Here is a 17,085-nt window from a genome sequence, read left to right as displayed (position 1 = left end):
CAGGGTTGTGGGTTCCATTTCCACAGGGGACCAGTACGAAGAAAATAAAATGAAAATGTATGCACTCACTACTGTAAGTCGCTCCCGGAATTAAGTCCTTTAAGAATCATGCTGAGGCAGAAACACACACACTGGGAGAGAAACTTGATTAGTCTGCGGTAATTGTGCCACAGAGGAACGATTCCCTGAGGAAGATTGATGGGTGTGGGCCTGTGACCAACGCAGAGGTCTTCTTCACACAACTCTGGTGTAATGTTTACTGCGGCAGAGAGGGTTGTTTTTACCTCCACGAGACACCATGATGGCTTGGCTGTGTGTGTATAACATCCCCGCAGAGTCCCCAGGACATAGAATGAAAACATACACAGATTTTTATGACTGCGCATGAACATCAAGAGGAGCAATTTCTCCTCATCTTACTCCCACTATCCATCTCCTTCTCTCTGCCTCTCTCTAAATCTCCTACCTCCTCCTTGTATTTCTCCATCGCTCCTCTCTCCTCCTCTCTCCTCCTCTCCCCTCCTCTCCCCTCCTCTCCCCTCCTCTCTGGTGGCTGTGCAGACTGAGTCAGCTCTTTAGGGTGTTGTGTGATCACCTAGTCTACTGGGAGAGACCTCCTGGTCTACTGGGAGAGACCTCCTGGTCTACTGGGAGAGACCTCCTGGTCTACTGGGAGAGACCTCCTGGTCTACTGCGAGAGACCTCCTGGTCTACTGCGAGAGACCTCCTGGTCTACTGGGAGAGACCTCCTGGTCTACTGGGAGAGACCTCCTGGTCTACTGGGAGAGACCTCCTGGTCTACTGGGAGAGACCTCCTGGTCTACTGGGAGAGACCTCCTGGTCTACTGCGAGAGACCTCCTGGTCTACTGGGAGAGACCTCCTGGTCTACTGGGAGAGACCTCCTGGTCTACTGGGAGAGACCTCCTGGTCTACTGGGAGAGACCTCCTGGTCTACTGGGAGAGACCTCCTGGTCTACTGGGAGAGACCTCCTGGTCTACTGCGAGAGACCTCCTGGTCTACTGGGAGAGACCTCCTGGTCTACTGCGAGAGACCTCCTGGTCTACTGGGAGAGACCTCCTGGTCTACTGGGAGAGACCTCCTGGTCTACTGGGAGAGACCTCCTGGTCTACTGCGAGAGACCTCCTAGACCTCCTGGTCTACTGCGAGAGACCTCCTGGTCTACTGGGAGAGACCTCCCAGCTCCTGGCTCATTGGGATCTTTCCTGCTCCCTCCTTCAGTTCTCATTAAACTGTCCCCAGACTACAGGCGAACAGAGCAGAGCCACAGATCCACTCAGCCCCAGCTCCCACAGGACCCTGCTCTAATACACACGGTTAACCCAACACAGTGCTCCATTACCACTACTGAACCACACCGCTCAGTGGTACTGACACACAGGACCCTGCTCTAATACACACGGTTAACCCAACACAGTGGTCCAGTACCACTACTGAACCACACCGCTCAGTGGTACTGACACACAGGACCCTGCTCTAATACACACGGTTAACCCAACACAGTGCTCCATTACCACTACTGAACCACACCGCTCAGTGGTACTGACACACAGGACCCACAGTAGCATCAGGGGCTAATAGACTGATACCATTCTTACCACTGGAGAAAAGCCTAACTTTACTGTAATCCTGTACACAGTATTAAATATGGTAGAATAGGATTAACAGTATATATTTCTGACTAAACATCTGCTTCTGACACACATGTGATCCTAGCAGCAATCAAAGCACGGTGGAACATACCTGTAACGTCTACTTCCAACTCACACTCTCAAACACATAGATCCCCTGAACACAGCTCACTCTCCAGCCCACTTTCCAACTCACACTCTCAAACACATAGATCCCCTGAACACAGCTCACTCTCCAGCCCACTTTCCAACTCACACTCTCAAACACATAGATCCCCTGAACACAGCTCACTCTCCAGCCCACTTTCCAACTCACACTCTCAACCACATAGATCCCCTGAACGCAGCTCACTCTCCAGCCCACTTTCCAGCTCACACTCTCAAACACATAGATCCCCTGAACGCAGCTCACTCTCCAGCCCACTTTCCAGCTCACACTCTCAAACACATAGATCCCCTGAACGCAGCTCACTCTCCAGCCCACTTTCCAACTCACACTCTCAAACACATAGATCCCCTGAACGCAGCTCACTCTCCAGCCCACTTTCCAGCTCACACTCTCAACACATAGAGCCCCTGAACGCAGCTCACTCTCCAGCCCACTTTCCAACTCACACTCTCAAACACATAGATCCCCTGAACGCAGCTCACTCTCCAGCCCACTTTCCAGCTCACACTTTCAAACACATAGAGCCCCTGAACGCAGCTCACTCTCCAGATCCCAATCACCTGAATTCTGATCACCTGTTCTAACACCTGTGTGTCATTATCATACACTATTTAGTTCAGTTCTTTGCACCCCATCGCTGTGAGTTATTGTTTGTTTTGTGACACACGTCTATTCGGAGAGTTGTTTTTCCCGTAATGTTACCCTCCTGTGTATGATAGTTTTGGCCTGCCTCACTAACGACGCCTTTTGCCTATTCCCTGCCTGTACCTTAGTCTATTGGATTTCCTGTTATCAACCTATTGCCTGATCTCCCGGACTATGTTACTAGCCTTTTCCCTGCCTGTACTGTTGCCCTGTTGGACCCCCTGTGTATGACCTTCTGCCTGCCCCTGGACCCAGCTACCTGCCTCCTCCTGTGGTCCCTTACAATAAACACCCGCTGCGCACTGTGCTTGAAACCAGCTGTCTCCCATCGTGTTCATTACAGTACCACGGAGGTATCAAAGAGCTGTCTGTCTCTCTCAATCTGTTCCTTCAGCATTATGCCAAGCATTCACATACTGTGTGGGTACAAATTGGTTCATTAGATATCCTTAGATCTTCTCCAGCTGTGTTTTTACCATGTCCACCAAGGTCATCCTTTTACAAAGCAGTTGTATTATCCAGCAAGTAAGGGGTGAACAAATACATTCTGAGAAGTTATACTTGGCTGATAGAGAGTTATTGAATCTGGGAGCTATTTTCAGTCCTCTCTTGTAGAGGGGTGGAGACTTAAGAGGCTTTGGAAGTCAGGCATCAGGAGTACCCAGCCATCTGGCCCATTTAGCCTGAAGTCCAGCTGGAATGTCTTGAGGAAACAGTGAGCTGCCAGATTCTAGGAGAACCAACCCTTCCCTGGTATTTCTCAGCAGCACAGGGTTGATCTAAATCTCCTTCTGTGGGAGTTGAAAGGTCATGTTCTTAATATTACAGGGAATCCAATCCCATTTCAAAGACCTCAACCTTCTGGTAGATATCACCAAGGCTATTATCGGAAATCCTTAACTCTTTATGGAAATTCAAGGAATTTCTATATCGCATGTATATTGAACAAAAATATGAACACAACATGAGCTGAAATAAAAGATCCCAGAAATGTTCCATATGCACATATAGCTTATTCCTTTCAAATATTACATCCCTGTTAATGAGCATTTCTCATTTGCCAAGATAATCCAGGTGTGGCATATCAAGCATGATCATTACACAAGTGCACTTTGTGCTGGGGACAATAAAAGGCCCCTCTAAAATGTGCAGTTTAGTCACACAACACACAATGCCAAAGATGTCTCAGGTTTTGAGGGAGCATGCAAATTGGCATGCTGACTGCAGGAATGTCCAACAGAGCTGTTACCAGCAAATGTAATGTTCATTTCTCTACCATAGGGCTGACCCAATTTAGTCGACTGGTCGGTTATTTGGTCGATAGGCTGTTGGTCAACCTAGATTTCTTTAGCCGAGCAGTATATATATTTTTTTTTCATGGTGCACAAGACACCTGATTTACGCCTGTCTCAGTGGACTGATCCATTGCGGAGGCCCCGGGGCCCCGGGGATGGCACAGACCATCACTCTAAGACATGATACTGAAATTGTAAATCGTTATACTCTACAAAAATAATGGCGCAACACAAATAAATCTAATATTATTTCATAGCAAATGCGCTTTCTCCCGCATTGGATATGGTTGCTGTCCGCGGTTCTGAAACAAAATATTCAATGCACCGTAGAATTGGTGCTTTTCCCTAAATTGCTATGTGCATAATAGCAAAATTAACCAGCATTCTGGGATTGACAACAGTGCGGCAGAGGCAGCAGCAGCAGAGACGAGGAAACAGCCCTTGCCTTAAACCCTATTTGGACGGGTTTAGTTTTGCTGAGGATGGTTGTGTAATGTAATTATGTGCACAAGCACAAAACACCATGTCTGTAATTTTAGTCCCGTCTGAATCTGCCATGTCAGTAATTTGTCAGGAGGTTAACAATTCCAGACAGAATAACCTGCTGTTTCTTGGAAAACTCCAAGGTCCTCTGATAGTACTAGTCCCGTGTGAATCAACATCCTGTGTTTTCAGAGAAATGTCTGAGTTTGACAGGTGTTACTCAGGTTTTTAGCAAGAAAACAATAACTGATTTGATAAATTGAACAAAGTGCTGTGCATAGCCTATATTTGAAGGGCCTACATGTATGAACTTTCACAATGAATGCTTTAGTTCATATGTTTTGTGCGTATGAATTGAATATTGCCAAATTCATCAGTAAAAAACATTGTACCTATTTAATGTAACCCTTGTTGTTAATAGATTGCAAAGCAGCATACAACTGACCATAAAACACATCTCTAGTGCACTGTTTAGCTCACATCTGAAGGCTGGGGGGCATTTAGGACGTCTACCGCGGATCGCTAAAATATCCTAATGATTATGATCACACTTCCTCAATTCAAATATTATGGCGACACTATACCAAATATGGTTTGGTATGGTTTAGAAACTTGAGAACCAAGCTCAAGTTATCAGTGTAGCCTTAATATTGCCTGGACTTCACCCGTAGAAAAACCCTCCAGGCTTCAGTCATAACTGTCAATTTATTGGGAAAAAATAAAGAATTACTGGGGGCAATTTGGAAAAAATGTCCTCTGGAATAAAATACATTTTGTGGTAATAATTACGTAGCCAACGTTCTCTAGTAATACTAGTCCCGTGCAAATAGGGCTTAGCCTATTTGTCTAAGAAAATTGAGGAGAGGGCCTCCCGAGTGGCACAGCAGTCTAAGGCACTGCATTGCAGTGTTTGAGGCGCCACTACAGACCCGGGTTCATTCCCAGACTGTGTCACAGCCGGCCGTGACCGGGAGACACACGAGGCGGCGCACAATTGGCCCAACGTCGTCTGGGTTATGGGAGGATTTGGCCGGCCGGGATTTCCTTGTTCCATCGCGCTCTAGCGACTCCTTGTGGCGGGCCGGGCGCCTGCAAGTGGAGTGGGTTGTGTTTTGGAGGACTCATGGCTCTCGATCTTTGCCTCTCCCGAGTCTGTACGGGAGTTACAGCGATGGGACAAGACTAACTACCAATTGGATATCACGACGAAAAAGGGGTAAAAACACAAACATTTTGAGGAGGGAGCAAACCCCAACCTAATTCGGTCTATAATCAATACTATAATCAAACTGTTAAATGTGCCTGGCTTTATAAATCATCCATATATACAGTGTCTTCGGAATGTATTCAGACCCCTTGACTTTATCAAAATGTTGTTACGTTACAGCCTTATTCTAAAAAGGGATTCAATCAAATAATTTCCTCAACAATCTACACACAATACCTGATAATGACAAAGAGAAAACAGGTTCAGACAATTTAGCAAATTTATTAAAATAAAAAAATTGAAACACCTCATTTACATTGAGTATTCAGCCCCTTTGCTATGAGACTCAAAATTGAGCTCAGGTGCATCCTTTTTCCATTGACCATCCTTGAGATGTTTCTACAACTTGATTGGAGTCCATTTGGAAAGGACACACCTGTCTATATAAGGTCACACAGTTGACAGCGCATGTCAGAGCAAAAACCAAGCCATGAGTTCGAAGGAATTGTCCATAGATCTCCGAGATAGGACTGTGTCCAGGCACAGATCTGGGGAAGGGTACCAAAATATTTCTGCAGCATAGAAGATCCCCAAGAACAGTGGCCTTCCTCATTCTTAAATGAAAAATGTTTAGAACCACCAAGACTCTTCCTAGAGCTGGCCGCCCGGCCAAACTGAGCAATTGAGGGAGAAGGGCCTTGGTAAGGGAGGTGACCAAGAACCTGATGTTCACTCTGACAGAGCTCCAAAGTTCCTCTGTGGAGATGGGAGAACCTTCCAGAAGGACAACCATCTATGCAGCACCCCACCAATCAGGCCTTTATGGTAGAGTGGCCAGACGGAAGCCACTCCTCAGAAAAAGGCACATGACAGCCGGGTTGGAGTTTGACAAAAGGCACCTAAAAACTTGCAGACCATGAGAAACAAGATTCTCTGGTCTGATGAAACCAAGATTGAACTCTTTGGCCTGAATGTCAAGCGTCACTTCTGGAGGAAACCTGGCACCACCCCTACGGTGAAGCATGGTGGTGGCAGCATCATGCTGTGGGAATGTCTTCAGCGGCAGGGACTGGGAGACTAATCACGATCGAGGGAAAGATGAACGGAACAAAGTACAGTGAGATCCTTGATGAAAACAAGCTTCAGAGCGCTCAGGACCTCAGATTGGGGCGAATGTTCACCTTCCATCAGGACAACGACCTAAGCACACAGCCAAGACAACACAGGAGTGGCTTCGGGACAAGTCTCTGAATGTCCTTGAGTGGCCCAGCCAGAGCCCAGACTTGAAGCCGATTGAACATCTCTGGAGAGAGCTGAAAATATCTATGCAGCAACTCTCCCGATCCAACCTGACAGAGCTTGAGAGGATCTGCAGAGAAGAATGGGAGAAACTCCCCAAATACAGGTTTGCCAAGCTTGTAGCGTCATACCCAAGTAGACTCAAGGCTGTAATCTCTGCCAAAGGTGCTTCAACAAAGTACTGAGTAAAGGGTCTGAATACTTATGTAAATGTGATATTTCAGTTTTTTATTTGTAATACATTTGCCAAAATCTCTAAAAACCTGTGTTTGCTTTGTCATTATGGGGTATTGTGTGGAGATTGATGAGGATAATATTTTTTTAATCAATTTTAGAATAAGGCTGTAACATTACATTTTACATTTTAGTCATTTAGCAGACACTCTTATCCAGAGCGACTTACAGTAGTGAATACATTTCATACATTTTTTTTTTTGTACTAACATAACAAAATGTGGAAAAAATCAAGGGGTCTGAAAACTTTCCGAAAGCACTGTATTGCTTCTGTTGCCTGTTTGGGTGTTTGTTTAATAGCCTACTGATTCTGTGAGCACCAAGCCTTATGCAATGGCAAAATGTCAGATAAAGCAATTTCACAGATTTGGCTGTTTTTAATCTTGGCTACGCTGTAATAATGACTTTACAAAAGAAAATCTGTTAGAACAGACTGGTAATACTTATCATTTATTCAGTGTTGTTTACACTGTTCCAAACAGGCAGAAAAATGATATTGTAATTTAACAGCACTTGTTTGTCACACATAATATCCACGCAGCTCTCGCTCCTATACCCTCCCTTTTCTTGATCTCCTTCTTATTGTTATTATTACAATTATTATTATGATAATCATAAGTAGTCATTTTCATTACATTTACATTTTAGTCATTTAGCAGACGCTCTTATCCAGAGCGACTTACAGTAGTGAATGCATACATTTCATAAATTTCATACATTTTTTCTCCGTACTGGTCCCCCGTGGGAATCGAACCCACAACCCTGGCGTTGCAAACACCATGCTCTACCAACTGAGCCACACGGACCACGGGACCACTATACCAAGACATTAGTGGTCTTGGTATAGTATCCTTGTATAACCACCATCGAGCTGTAGGCCTAAGAGCGCGTCCTGTCTAGTCTTAATACAGTAACTTACTTAGGCCTATATTTCAATATATAGGCTACTGTATCAATCATTACATTTACATTACATTTAGTCATTTAGCAGACGCTCTTATCCAGAGCGACTTACAGTAGTGAGTGCATACATTTCATACATTTTTTTTTTCTCCGTACTGGTCCCCCGTGGGAATCAAACCCACAACCCTGGCGTTGCAAACACCATGCTCTACCAACTGAGCCACACGGGACCAATCAATTCATTCATTCATGCCATCACACAGCATACGAGACATTCATGCTTTGAAATGCAATCAAGCATTTTAGATTTAATTAAATAACAAAGGGAGCTTTGAATCATTAGCCTAAACAATAAATAAACCGCACATGCATGCAACTATTTTTAGTCTGCAGTAATAAAGGCTTTATTTTTTATCATTAGAACAGACTCTGGTACACTTATTTATTTAGTGTTGTTTGCACAGTTCCAAACGGTCAGACAAAATGTGTATATTTTAATACTCATGCAACCCTTGCTCCTGTACCTTCCCTTTTCTTGATCTCCATGTCACGCCCTGACCTTAGAGATCCGTTTATATCTCCATTTTGGTTGGTCAGGGCGTGCGTTGGGGTGGGCATTCTATGTCCTTTTTTCTATGTTTGGTATTTCTTTGTTTCGGCCGGGTATGGCTCTCAATCAGGGACAGCTGTATATCGTTGTTGCTGATTGGGAGCCATACTTAGGCAGCCTCTTTTTCCTTTGGGTTTTGTGGGTGGTTATTTTCTGTTTAGTCATTTGTTACCTGACAGAACTGTTTAGCTGTTGCACTTTAGTTTATTGATTCAGTGTTCATTCAAATACATTTCATGATGAGCACTAACCACGCTGCGCCTTGGTCTACTCTTTCAGATGGCCGTTACAGAACCACCCACCATAAGAAGACCAAGCAGCGTGGATTGGAGCATCGGGTTGACGGATGGACTTGGCAGAAGGAGCGAAGATTCTGGGAGGACAAGTTACGGGAGCTACGGGAGCCCGAGAGGCAACCCCCCAAAAAATTATTGGGGGGGGGCACACGAGAAGTTGGCCTGAGTCAGGATGGAATACTGAGCCAACTTCCGGAGCTTACAGGAGGCATCGTAGTACTGGTCAGGCACCGTGTTATGCGGTAGAGCGCACGGTGTCCCCAGTACGCATTGAAAGCCTTGTGCACTACATCCCAGCCCCTAACATCTGCCGGGCGAGAGTGGGCATTGAGTCGGGGCGGAGTGTTCCAGCTCAGCGCATCTGGTCTCCGGTGCGTTGTCTCGGTCCAGGTTATCCTGCGCTGGCGCTGCGTACTGTGTCTCCGGAGCGCTGGGATGAATCAGTCCGTCCTGTGCCTGCGCTCCGCCCGCGCCGGGCTAGGTTGGGTAATCAGCCTGGAAGATGGGTAACAAGCCTACGCACCAGATCTCCAGTGCGACCCCACAGTCCAGTACGCCCTGTTCCTGCTCCTCGCAGTAGCCTTGAGGTGCGGGTCTCCAGTCTGGTACCTCCAGTGCCATCACCACGCACCAGGCCTCCAGTGCGTCAGCCCAGTCCAGTACGTCCTGCTCCTGCTCCTCGGGCTAGCCCTGTGGTGCGTGTAAATAGTCTGGCGCCTCCAAAGCCAGCCCCACGCATCAGGCCTTCAGTGTGCAGTCCCCGTCCAGAGCTTCCGACGACAGTTCCCCATCTAGAGCTTCCGACGACAGTTCCCCGTCCAGAGCTTCCGGCGACAGTTCCCCGTCCAGAGCTTCCGGCGACAGTGCCCCGTCTAGAGACGGCCCACAGTCCGGAGCCTGCAGAGACGGCCCACAGTCCGGAGCCTGCAGAGACGGCCCACAGTCCGGAGCCTGCAGAGACGGCCCACAGTCCGGAGCCTGCAGAGACGGCCCACAGTCCGGAGCCTGCAGAGACGGCCCACAGTCCGGAGCCTGCAGAGACGGCCCACAGTCTGGAGCTAGCAGAGACGGCCCACAGTCCGGAGCTAGCAGAGACGGCCCACAGTCCGGAGCCAGCAGAGACGGCCCACAGTCCGGAGCCAGCAGAGACGGCCCACAGTCCGGAGCCAGCAGAGACGGCCCACAGTCCGGAGCCAGCCGAGACGGCCCACAGTCCGGAGCCAGCCGAGACGGCCCACAGTCCGGAGCCTGCCGAGACGGCCCACAGTCTGGAGCCTTCCGAGACGCTCCTCAGCCCTGAGCGAGAGTCGCCCGCCAGCCGAGCGCAGCCAGAGTTGCCCGCCAGCCGGGCGCAGCCAGAGTCCTCCAGTCCAGGGCCCGCTGCGAGGGTCCCCAGTCCGTGGTCGGCGGCAAGAGACCACGATCTAGGGGAGCCATTAAAGTGGGGTGAGCCAGCGGTGGAGCGGAGTCTGCGTCCTGCTCCTGAGCCGCCACCACGGGTAGATGCCCACCCGGACCCTCCCCTATAGGTTTAGGTTTTGCGGCTGGAGTCCGCACCTACTGTCACGCCCTGACCTTAGAGATCCCTTTATGTCTCTATTTTGATTGGTCAGGGCGTGAGTTGGGGTGGGCATTCTATGTCCTTTTTTCTATGTTTGGTATTTATTTGTTTCGGCCGGGTATGGCTCTCAATCAGGGACAGCTGTATATCGTTGTTGCTGATTGGGAGCCATACTTAGGCAGCCTGTTTTCCTTTGGGTTTTGTGGGTGGTTATTTTCTGTTTAGTCATTTGTTACCTGACAGAACTGTTTAGCTGTTGCACTTTGGTTTATTGATTCAGTGTTCATTCAAATACATTTCATGATGAGCACTAACCACGGTGCGCCTTGGTCTACTCTTTCAGACGGCCGTTACACTCCAGTGGTTTCCACAACTAAGTCAAATGTCTTCCACAGATCTGACTTCCTCTTTCCCTCCTGAGCAACCAGTAAACATTCGCCCATTTTGAGTTTATTTTTCACGTCCTCCACATCCATTTTGCTGTTGACATTACTGTGTTGGGAGTTTGTTATAACCAATTTATTGATGTGATTATGATAGGCTATAGGTCAGGCCCTATTGGTCACTTGTTTTTTGCTGAACAAATTAGGGATTTCGGTAACAGAACTTTCCAGAAAGACGGTAAATGGCAAAAATGTTGTTGCAGCTTCAGCATGGACAGTGCAATAAACACTTGCTGTGCTGTGGTGCCTTTCACTGCAGTACGGAGGAGAGAGAGAGACAACGTGCACGAGGCACTCACTGGCATTTTTTTTTAACACAGTGTGACCATTGGGCTCTTTCTTGAGTCATTTGTATATCTTCATTATTTAATCAAACAGTGTGCTTAAAGCATCAGACTAGCTCAGTGCATACAGTATGTAGCTGGTTTTATTCAAAATAAGTTCAAACATTTCGGCCAATCGATTGGTCAAAAGAACAGGGACAGCCCTACTCTACCATAAGCCGCCTCCAATGTCTTTTAGAGAATTTGGCAGTACGCCCAACCGGGCTCACAACCGCAGACCACACCAGCCCAGGATGTCCACATCCGGCTTCTTCACCTGCGGGATCATCTGATTCCAGCCACCCGGACAGCTGATGAAACTGTGGGTTTGCACAACCAAAGAATTTCTGCACAAACTGTCAGAAACCATCTCAGGAAAGTACTCGTCGTTCTCACCAGGGTCTTGACCTGACTGCAATGCAGCATCGTAACCGACTTCAGTGGGAAAATGCTCATCTTCGATAGCCACTGGCACACTGGAGAAGTTTCCCGGTTTCAACTGTACCGTGCAGTTGGCAGACAGTATGTATGGTGTTGTGGGGGCGAGCGGTTTGCTGATGTCAATGTTGTCAACAGAGTGCCCCATGGTGGCAATGGGGTTATGGTATGGGCAGGCATAAATATGGACAATGAACACAATTCAATTTTATCGATGACAATTTGAATGCACAGAGATACCATGAAGAGATCCTGAGGCCGATTGTCATGCCATTCATCCGCGGTCATCACCTCATGTTTCAACATGATTATGCACGGCCCCATGTTGCAAAATGTAAGGACCTGTACACAATTCCTGAAAGCTGAAAATGTCCCAGTTTTTCCATGGCCTGCATACTCACCAGACATGTCACCCATTGAGCATGTTTGGGATGCTCTAGATCGACGTGTACGACAGCGTATTCCAGTTCCCGCCAATATCCAGCAACTTCGCGCAGCCATTGAAGAGGAGTGGGACAACATTCCACAGGCCACAATCAACAGCCTGATCAACTCTATGCAAAGGAGATGTATCACGCTGCATGAGGAAAATAGTGGTCACACCAGATACTGACTGTTCCACGCCCTACCTTGTTTTTTTAAGGTATCTGTGACCAACAGATGTACATCTGCATTCCCAGTCATGTTAAACCCATAGATAGACTGATTTCCTGATATGAACTGTAACTTATTAAATCTTTGAAATTGTTGAATGCGTTTATATTGTTGTTCAGTGTAGGAAACCTATGTGAGTAACAACAGGTTCTACTTTCCTCTGTTGAATATATTGTCCTGGCCTGCTTCAATGTTATTTCTCAAATGTTTCCTGGTCAACCAGGTAGCGGGCGCTAGCCAAACCCTCCAGCTAAGAAAGACATGACCTCCATACATTCAGAGAATACAGATGAAGAGCGTTGGCGCCGCGCTGTTGGCACTTTCTCCCCAATATTGTGGCATCCAATTGGCATTTACAGTCGTGTCTCATCGCTGCAACTCCCGTATGGATTCGGGAGAGGTGAAGGTCGAGAGCCGTGCATCCTCCGAAACAGAACCCAACTAAGCCGCACTGCTTCTTGACACAATGCCACCTTAACCCGGAAGCCAGCCGCACCAATGTGTCGGAGGAAACACCGTACACCTGGCGACCGTGTCAGCGTGCACTGCGCCTTGCCCGCCACAGGAGTCGCTAGTGCGCGATGGGACAAGGACATCCCTGCTAGCCAAACCCTCCCCTAACCCGGACGACGCTGGGCCAATTGTGCGCCACCCCATGGGTCTCCCGGTCGCGGCCGGCTGCGACAGAGCCTGGACTCGAACACAGAATCTCTAGTGGCACAGCTAACACTGCAATGCAGTGCCTTAGACCACTGCGCCATTCTGGAGGCCGACACTGAGACTCTGATAGAATGATAACAAGCAGGATGTCATAGACTCCTATGAAAGGGAAAGGTAATGACAGAGAACAATCATGCCATGAGCTAAACACTATCAATAATTCATTGATAAAAATATGAATGTAAACCTCAACGATTCAATCTGTGTTTAAGAATGTTCACACCAGGGAGGTAGAGAAAACAGTATTACTTCCTCAATCAATGAAGTATGGAGAAAACCATTTCAACACATAGTGAAACAAATAGCCCATCATCACTGAATGGAGCAACTGAGATATGGGACAGATGTATAAATTGTCTAGCTGGGTCCTGAGAGCGGTGTGAGGAGTGACCCCACACAAACAACACATTCCAAACAAGGGTGTCTCACTGTCTGCCTGACCACAATAACAAGGAGTAGGCTAGTCAGTGTCTCTGGACAACATGACTGAGCTTTCCAACAACCATCTGTGTCCTCAACACACACAACTATACTGACCACACAGAAACAAGTGAACATGAAACAGTTCAACAATATTAATGATAACATGCACTGAAGCACCATAATGGTTATTTCGCTTCCCTTTCCGTTTTCCCTGGGGCAAGAGACGGCATTGCAGAGCTAAAAGGCTTGGTTAAATGCAGGCTTCCTCTGTACACCAGTCCACAGTGTTGGATTCTGATCCTTTAGATTCAGCCTGAGACATTGTAGGTAGGCAATAGCCAGATGTCTGTTCAAAAAGCTCTGCACTAACACATGATAAACAAGGCAAAACTTCCCTGCCAAGGATCATACACAGACGCTTTACGGTTGGCAAAGCAGTGAGTCTGCAGCAGCTGTTAGCAACCTCTAGCACATCAAACTGAGCGTAGCCAGGTAGCCATAAAGAAGGCTACGGTACATCTGTGCTAGTTCTGCTATAGGAGTCGTCCAGGAGGGGACGTCAGCCATACAGACCTGCTATGAGTCCCATGGTAGAAGGCCTTCCTGGTCCTTGGTTGAGGGGTGTGTGAGGAAGAGGAGGAGTAGCCCAGCTCCCTCCACATGTTAGCTGCAGGACAGGACAGGACAGGACAGGACAGGACAGGACAGGACAGGACAGCTCTCTTCTCTGTGTTGTACTCCACTCAGCTGTGATGCTGCTGACTGTTGACGTTGTCTCAGGAACGCATTAAACACTGCTTCCCACTTCTTCTCCTGGGCTGTCCCACTCAGACGGAGACACAGGGGGTGGGGCTACTGCAGCACACCCACATCTGACGTGATGAGACCCTCCCCAAAACAGCCACAGCTCTGGGGTGGGATGGGAGGACCGAGGGGCCCAGTCAACCCCAGAGCAGCAACACAGCAGTACTAAGGAGGACCAGAGGGAGACCAGTGTGGAGCCTCGGCCATGGAGCAGTAGGAGCAGCAGCCTGGGATTGCCAGAGCTCCCCTCCCTCTCCTCTCCTCTGCTATGTGCATTCCACAGTGGAGCAGTGACGTCAGAGCCCTTCTCTTTCCTGTGTTGGGCTGGACGCCCCCTCTCTCTGCTCCATTCTCTCTGCTCCATTCTCTCTGCTCCATTCTCTCTGCTCCATTCTCTCTGCTCTATTCTCTCTGCTCTATTCTCTCTGCTCCATTCTCTCTGCTCCATTCTCTCTGCTCCATTCTCTCTGCTCCATTCTCTCTGCTCCATTCTCTCTGCCACTGTCACAGTGGCAGCATTTGCAGGGGAAGGGAGAAGAGAAGGAATAGAAGAGAGAGAAGAGAAGGAGAGAGAGAGAGGAATGGAGAGTAGTAACATAAAGGAGGGAGTAGGGAAAGATGTGGAAAATGGGGAAAGTGAGAGTGGGAGAGCGAGAGGGAAAGAGAGAGCGTTCGTGCACTGAGAAATAGCAGCGGAGCGTTGGCAATGCTCCAGCAGCATAAGAGACTGATTACTAGCCCTACTGAAAATGCCTCCTATCAGCTAATGAAGAGAGAGGAGGGGGTGGATGAGGGGGGGCACAGGTTAAGGATGACTCCGTTACCAGGAAAAAGATCATCCAGAGGAGAACTCATTTCCCCAGCACCATCCTTATCCCTCATTCGTCCCTTCTACCTCAGCCCCCTTCTCATCCCTGATCCCTGGTCTGTTCCACATCTACTGTAGCACTGCCCTCATCCCCCCCAGCCTCATCCACTGCTGCCCTGCTCATCCATCCGAACAGACAGACTCTGTACCCCAGTCTCGTAGTATCTACCTCCCATGAGTCACTGGCACTCACAATCCAAACAAGGGCCTCTTTAGCATTGTAGATTTTACACCAGTCTGGCAGATTCTCCAGTCTAACCGCACCAATTATGTCATTTGGAATAATACATAATACTACATTTAGACGAGGGACGCAAAAACCGTCATACTAGTCGGCATACCGGGACAAGAAAGCAAGAAAGACGGTGACAGCAAAAGCAAGCCAGCACGAGGGTATGAGTTGTTATGTTGATTTCAGTAAACAAACATTGCAAATTAACATCCGGTAGAAAACAATTCAGACGGCAAAAGTTGAAATATTTGAACTCTGGCAGCAAGTCCCGTCTACCGTGGAGGCTGACGGCATTTACCGTCATGCTTTCATTGAAAACAATGATATCCGGTTTGCCGTCTACCTCGTACCATCTAAATGCAGCATTAGCCTGACCGTGCTCTGCTTCCCAGGAAGCACAAATACACAGAAACCAGAGACTAAAATGGAAGGTATCCATGGTAGGGCTAGGAATTGCCAGGGACCTCATGATACGATATTATCATGATACTTAGTTGCTGATGCGATATGTATTGCGATTTTCACGATTCTATATGTATTGCGATTCAATACTGCGATTGATGTTCGAAAAATATTGCTCACTATACACTGTGGCCAGTTTATTAGGTACACCACCCATTCATGAAAATGGTTCCCTCCTACAGACAGTGATTCACGTGGCCTGCTATATAAAGCAGGCAGACAGGCATCGAGGCATTCACAGTTACTGTTCGATTGAACTTTAGAATTGGCAAAATGACTGACCTAAACTTAGGAACACACAACTCAATGGTCCTTGTCCCAGATGGGCAATTAATGCAGCAGACGACCAGACCAGGTCCCACTCCTATCAGATAAACACAAGAAGTGGCTCCAGTGGGCACGCGATCACCAACACTGGATAACTGAGGTGTGGAAAAACATTGTCTGGTCCGACGAATCCCGGTTCCTGTTGTGTCATGCTGATGGCAGAGTCAGGATTTGGCGTAAGCAGCATGAGTCCATGACCCCATCCTGCCTGGTGTCAACAGTACAGGCTGGTGGTGGTGGTGTAATGGTGTGGTGAATGTTTTCCTGGCACACGCTAGGGCCCTTCATATCAATGGTTCTATGCCCTGAAGAATTCCGGCTGTTCTGGAGGCAAAGGGGGGTCCGACCCGGTACTAGAATGGTGTACCTAATATACTGGCCACTGGGTGTACGTCTGCTGCAGAGAGAGAACATTTGTTTTGATCAGACAGGGAAATAAATGTGCCGAAAACAATGTTGGTTCACTATTTAAAAAGAAGACGGAGAACAAGTTATAGGGTGAAAAATGCCAGTTTTAATTTTTTTACATCGATACTTGGAGTCAAATCATCCAAAAATAATATTGTGATATGTAACTGTATGGATTTTTTTGCCAATCACTAGTCCATTGATGTGCTTCATGCTCTCTCAATGTTAGATCTGAACAACTAGGAGTTAGTGAAGCTATCAAAGCCACCCAGGAGACAAATGATGTACACTGCCTGTCTCTCTTCGGCCACATATGACTTATGCACTGTTATCTGAGCTGAAGCTGGTGGGCATTCATCATCAGACCTCCTCATCCTCTCATCACTTTGTAGGAGCGTGAGGGTGAACCTGCTCTGAAATGCAGGGGGTTTGAAGGGCATTTCATAATGAGTGCCTCAATCAAGAGAGACCAGAGCATCTACTTCAGCCCCCTGCCCACCGTTCCCCTCTGCTTCTACTCAGCATAATCACCCTGGCTTCCTTAAATGGCTTCTTAAACATCCTACACACATATTATCACACATTCCTCATCCAGGGAGTGCTGATAGCTCACACTTCCTGGTAGACACA

At 47.7% G+C, this 17,085-nt stretch overlaps 1 protein-coding gene across 12 annotated transcripts in view; it reads right to left on the bottom strand.

Moving 5' to 3' along the window:
* plekha7b (pleckstrin homology domain containing A7b) overlaps window positions 1-17,085 on the bottom strand; it is a 181,191-nt gene that overhangs the window by 128,086 nt on the left and 36,020 nt on the right. The window contains exon 1 of one of the 12 annotated variants that reach the window (XM_082969565.1): window positions 13,928-14,124. The exons of the other annotated variants lie outside the window; for them this stretch is intronic. Coding sequence (XP_082825691.1) covers window positions 13,928-14,016 — 89 coding nt within the window. The 5' untranslated portion in view covers window positions 14,017-14,124. Of the gene's footprint in view, window positions 1-13,927; window positions 14,125-17,085 lie in introns of those variants that run through there. 12 annotated transcript variants of the gene reach the window in all.

This window comes from Salmo salar, chromosome 26, assembly GCF_965601325.2.
Source record: "Salmo salar chromosome 26, fSalSal1, whole genome shotgun sequence".
Classification (NCBI taxonomy): Eukaryota; Metazoa; Chordata; class Actinopteri; order Salmoniformes; family Salmonidae; genus Salmo; species Salmo salar.
The sequence above is the reverse complement of the archived record's forward strand: the minus strand, read 5'-3'. Positions and strand labels throughout refer to the sequence as shown.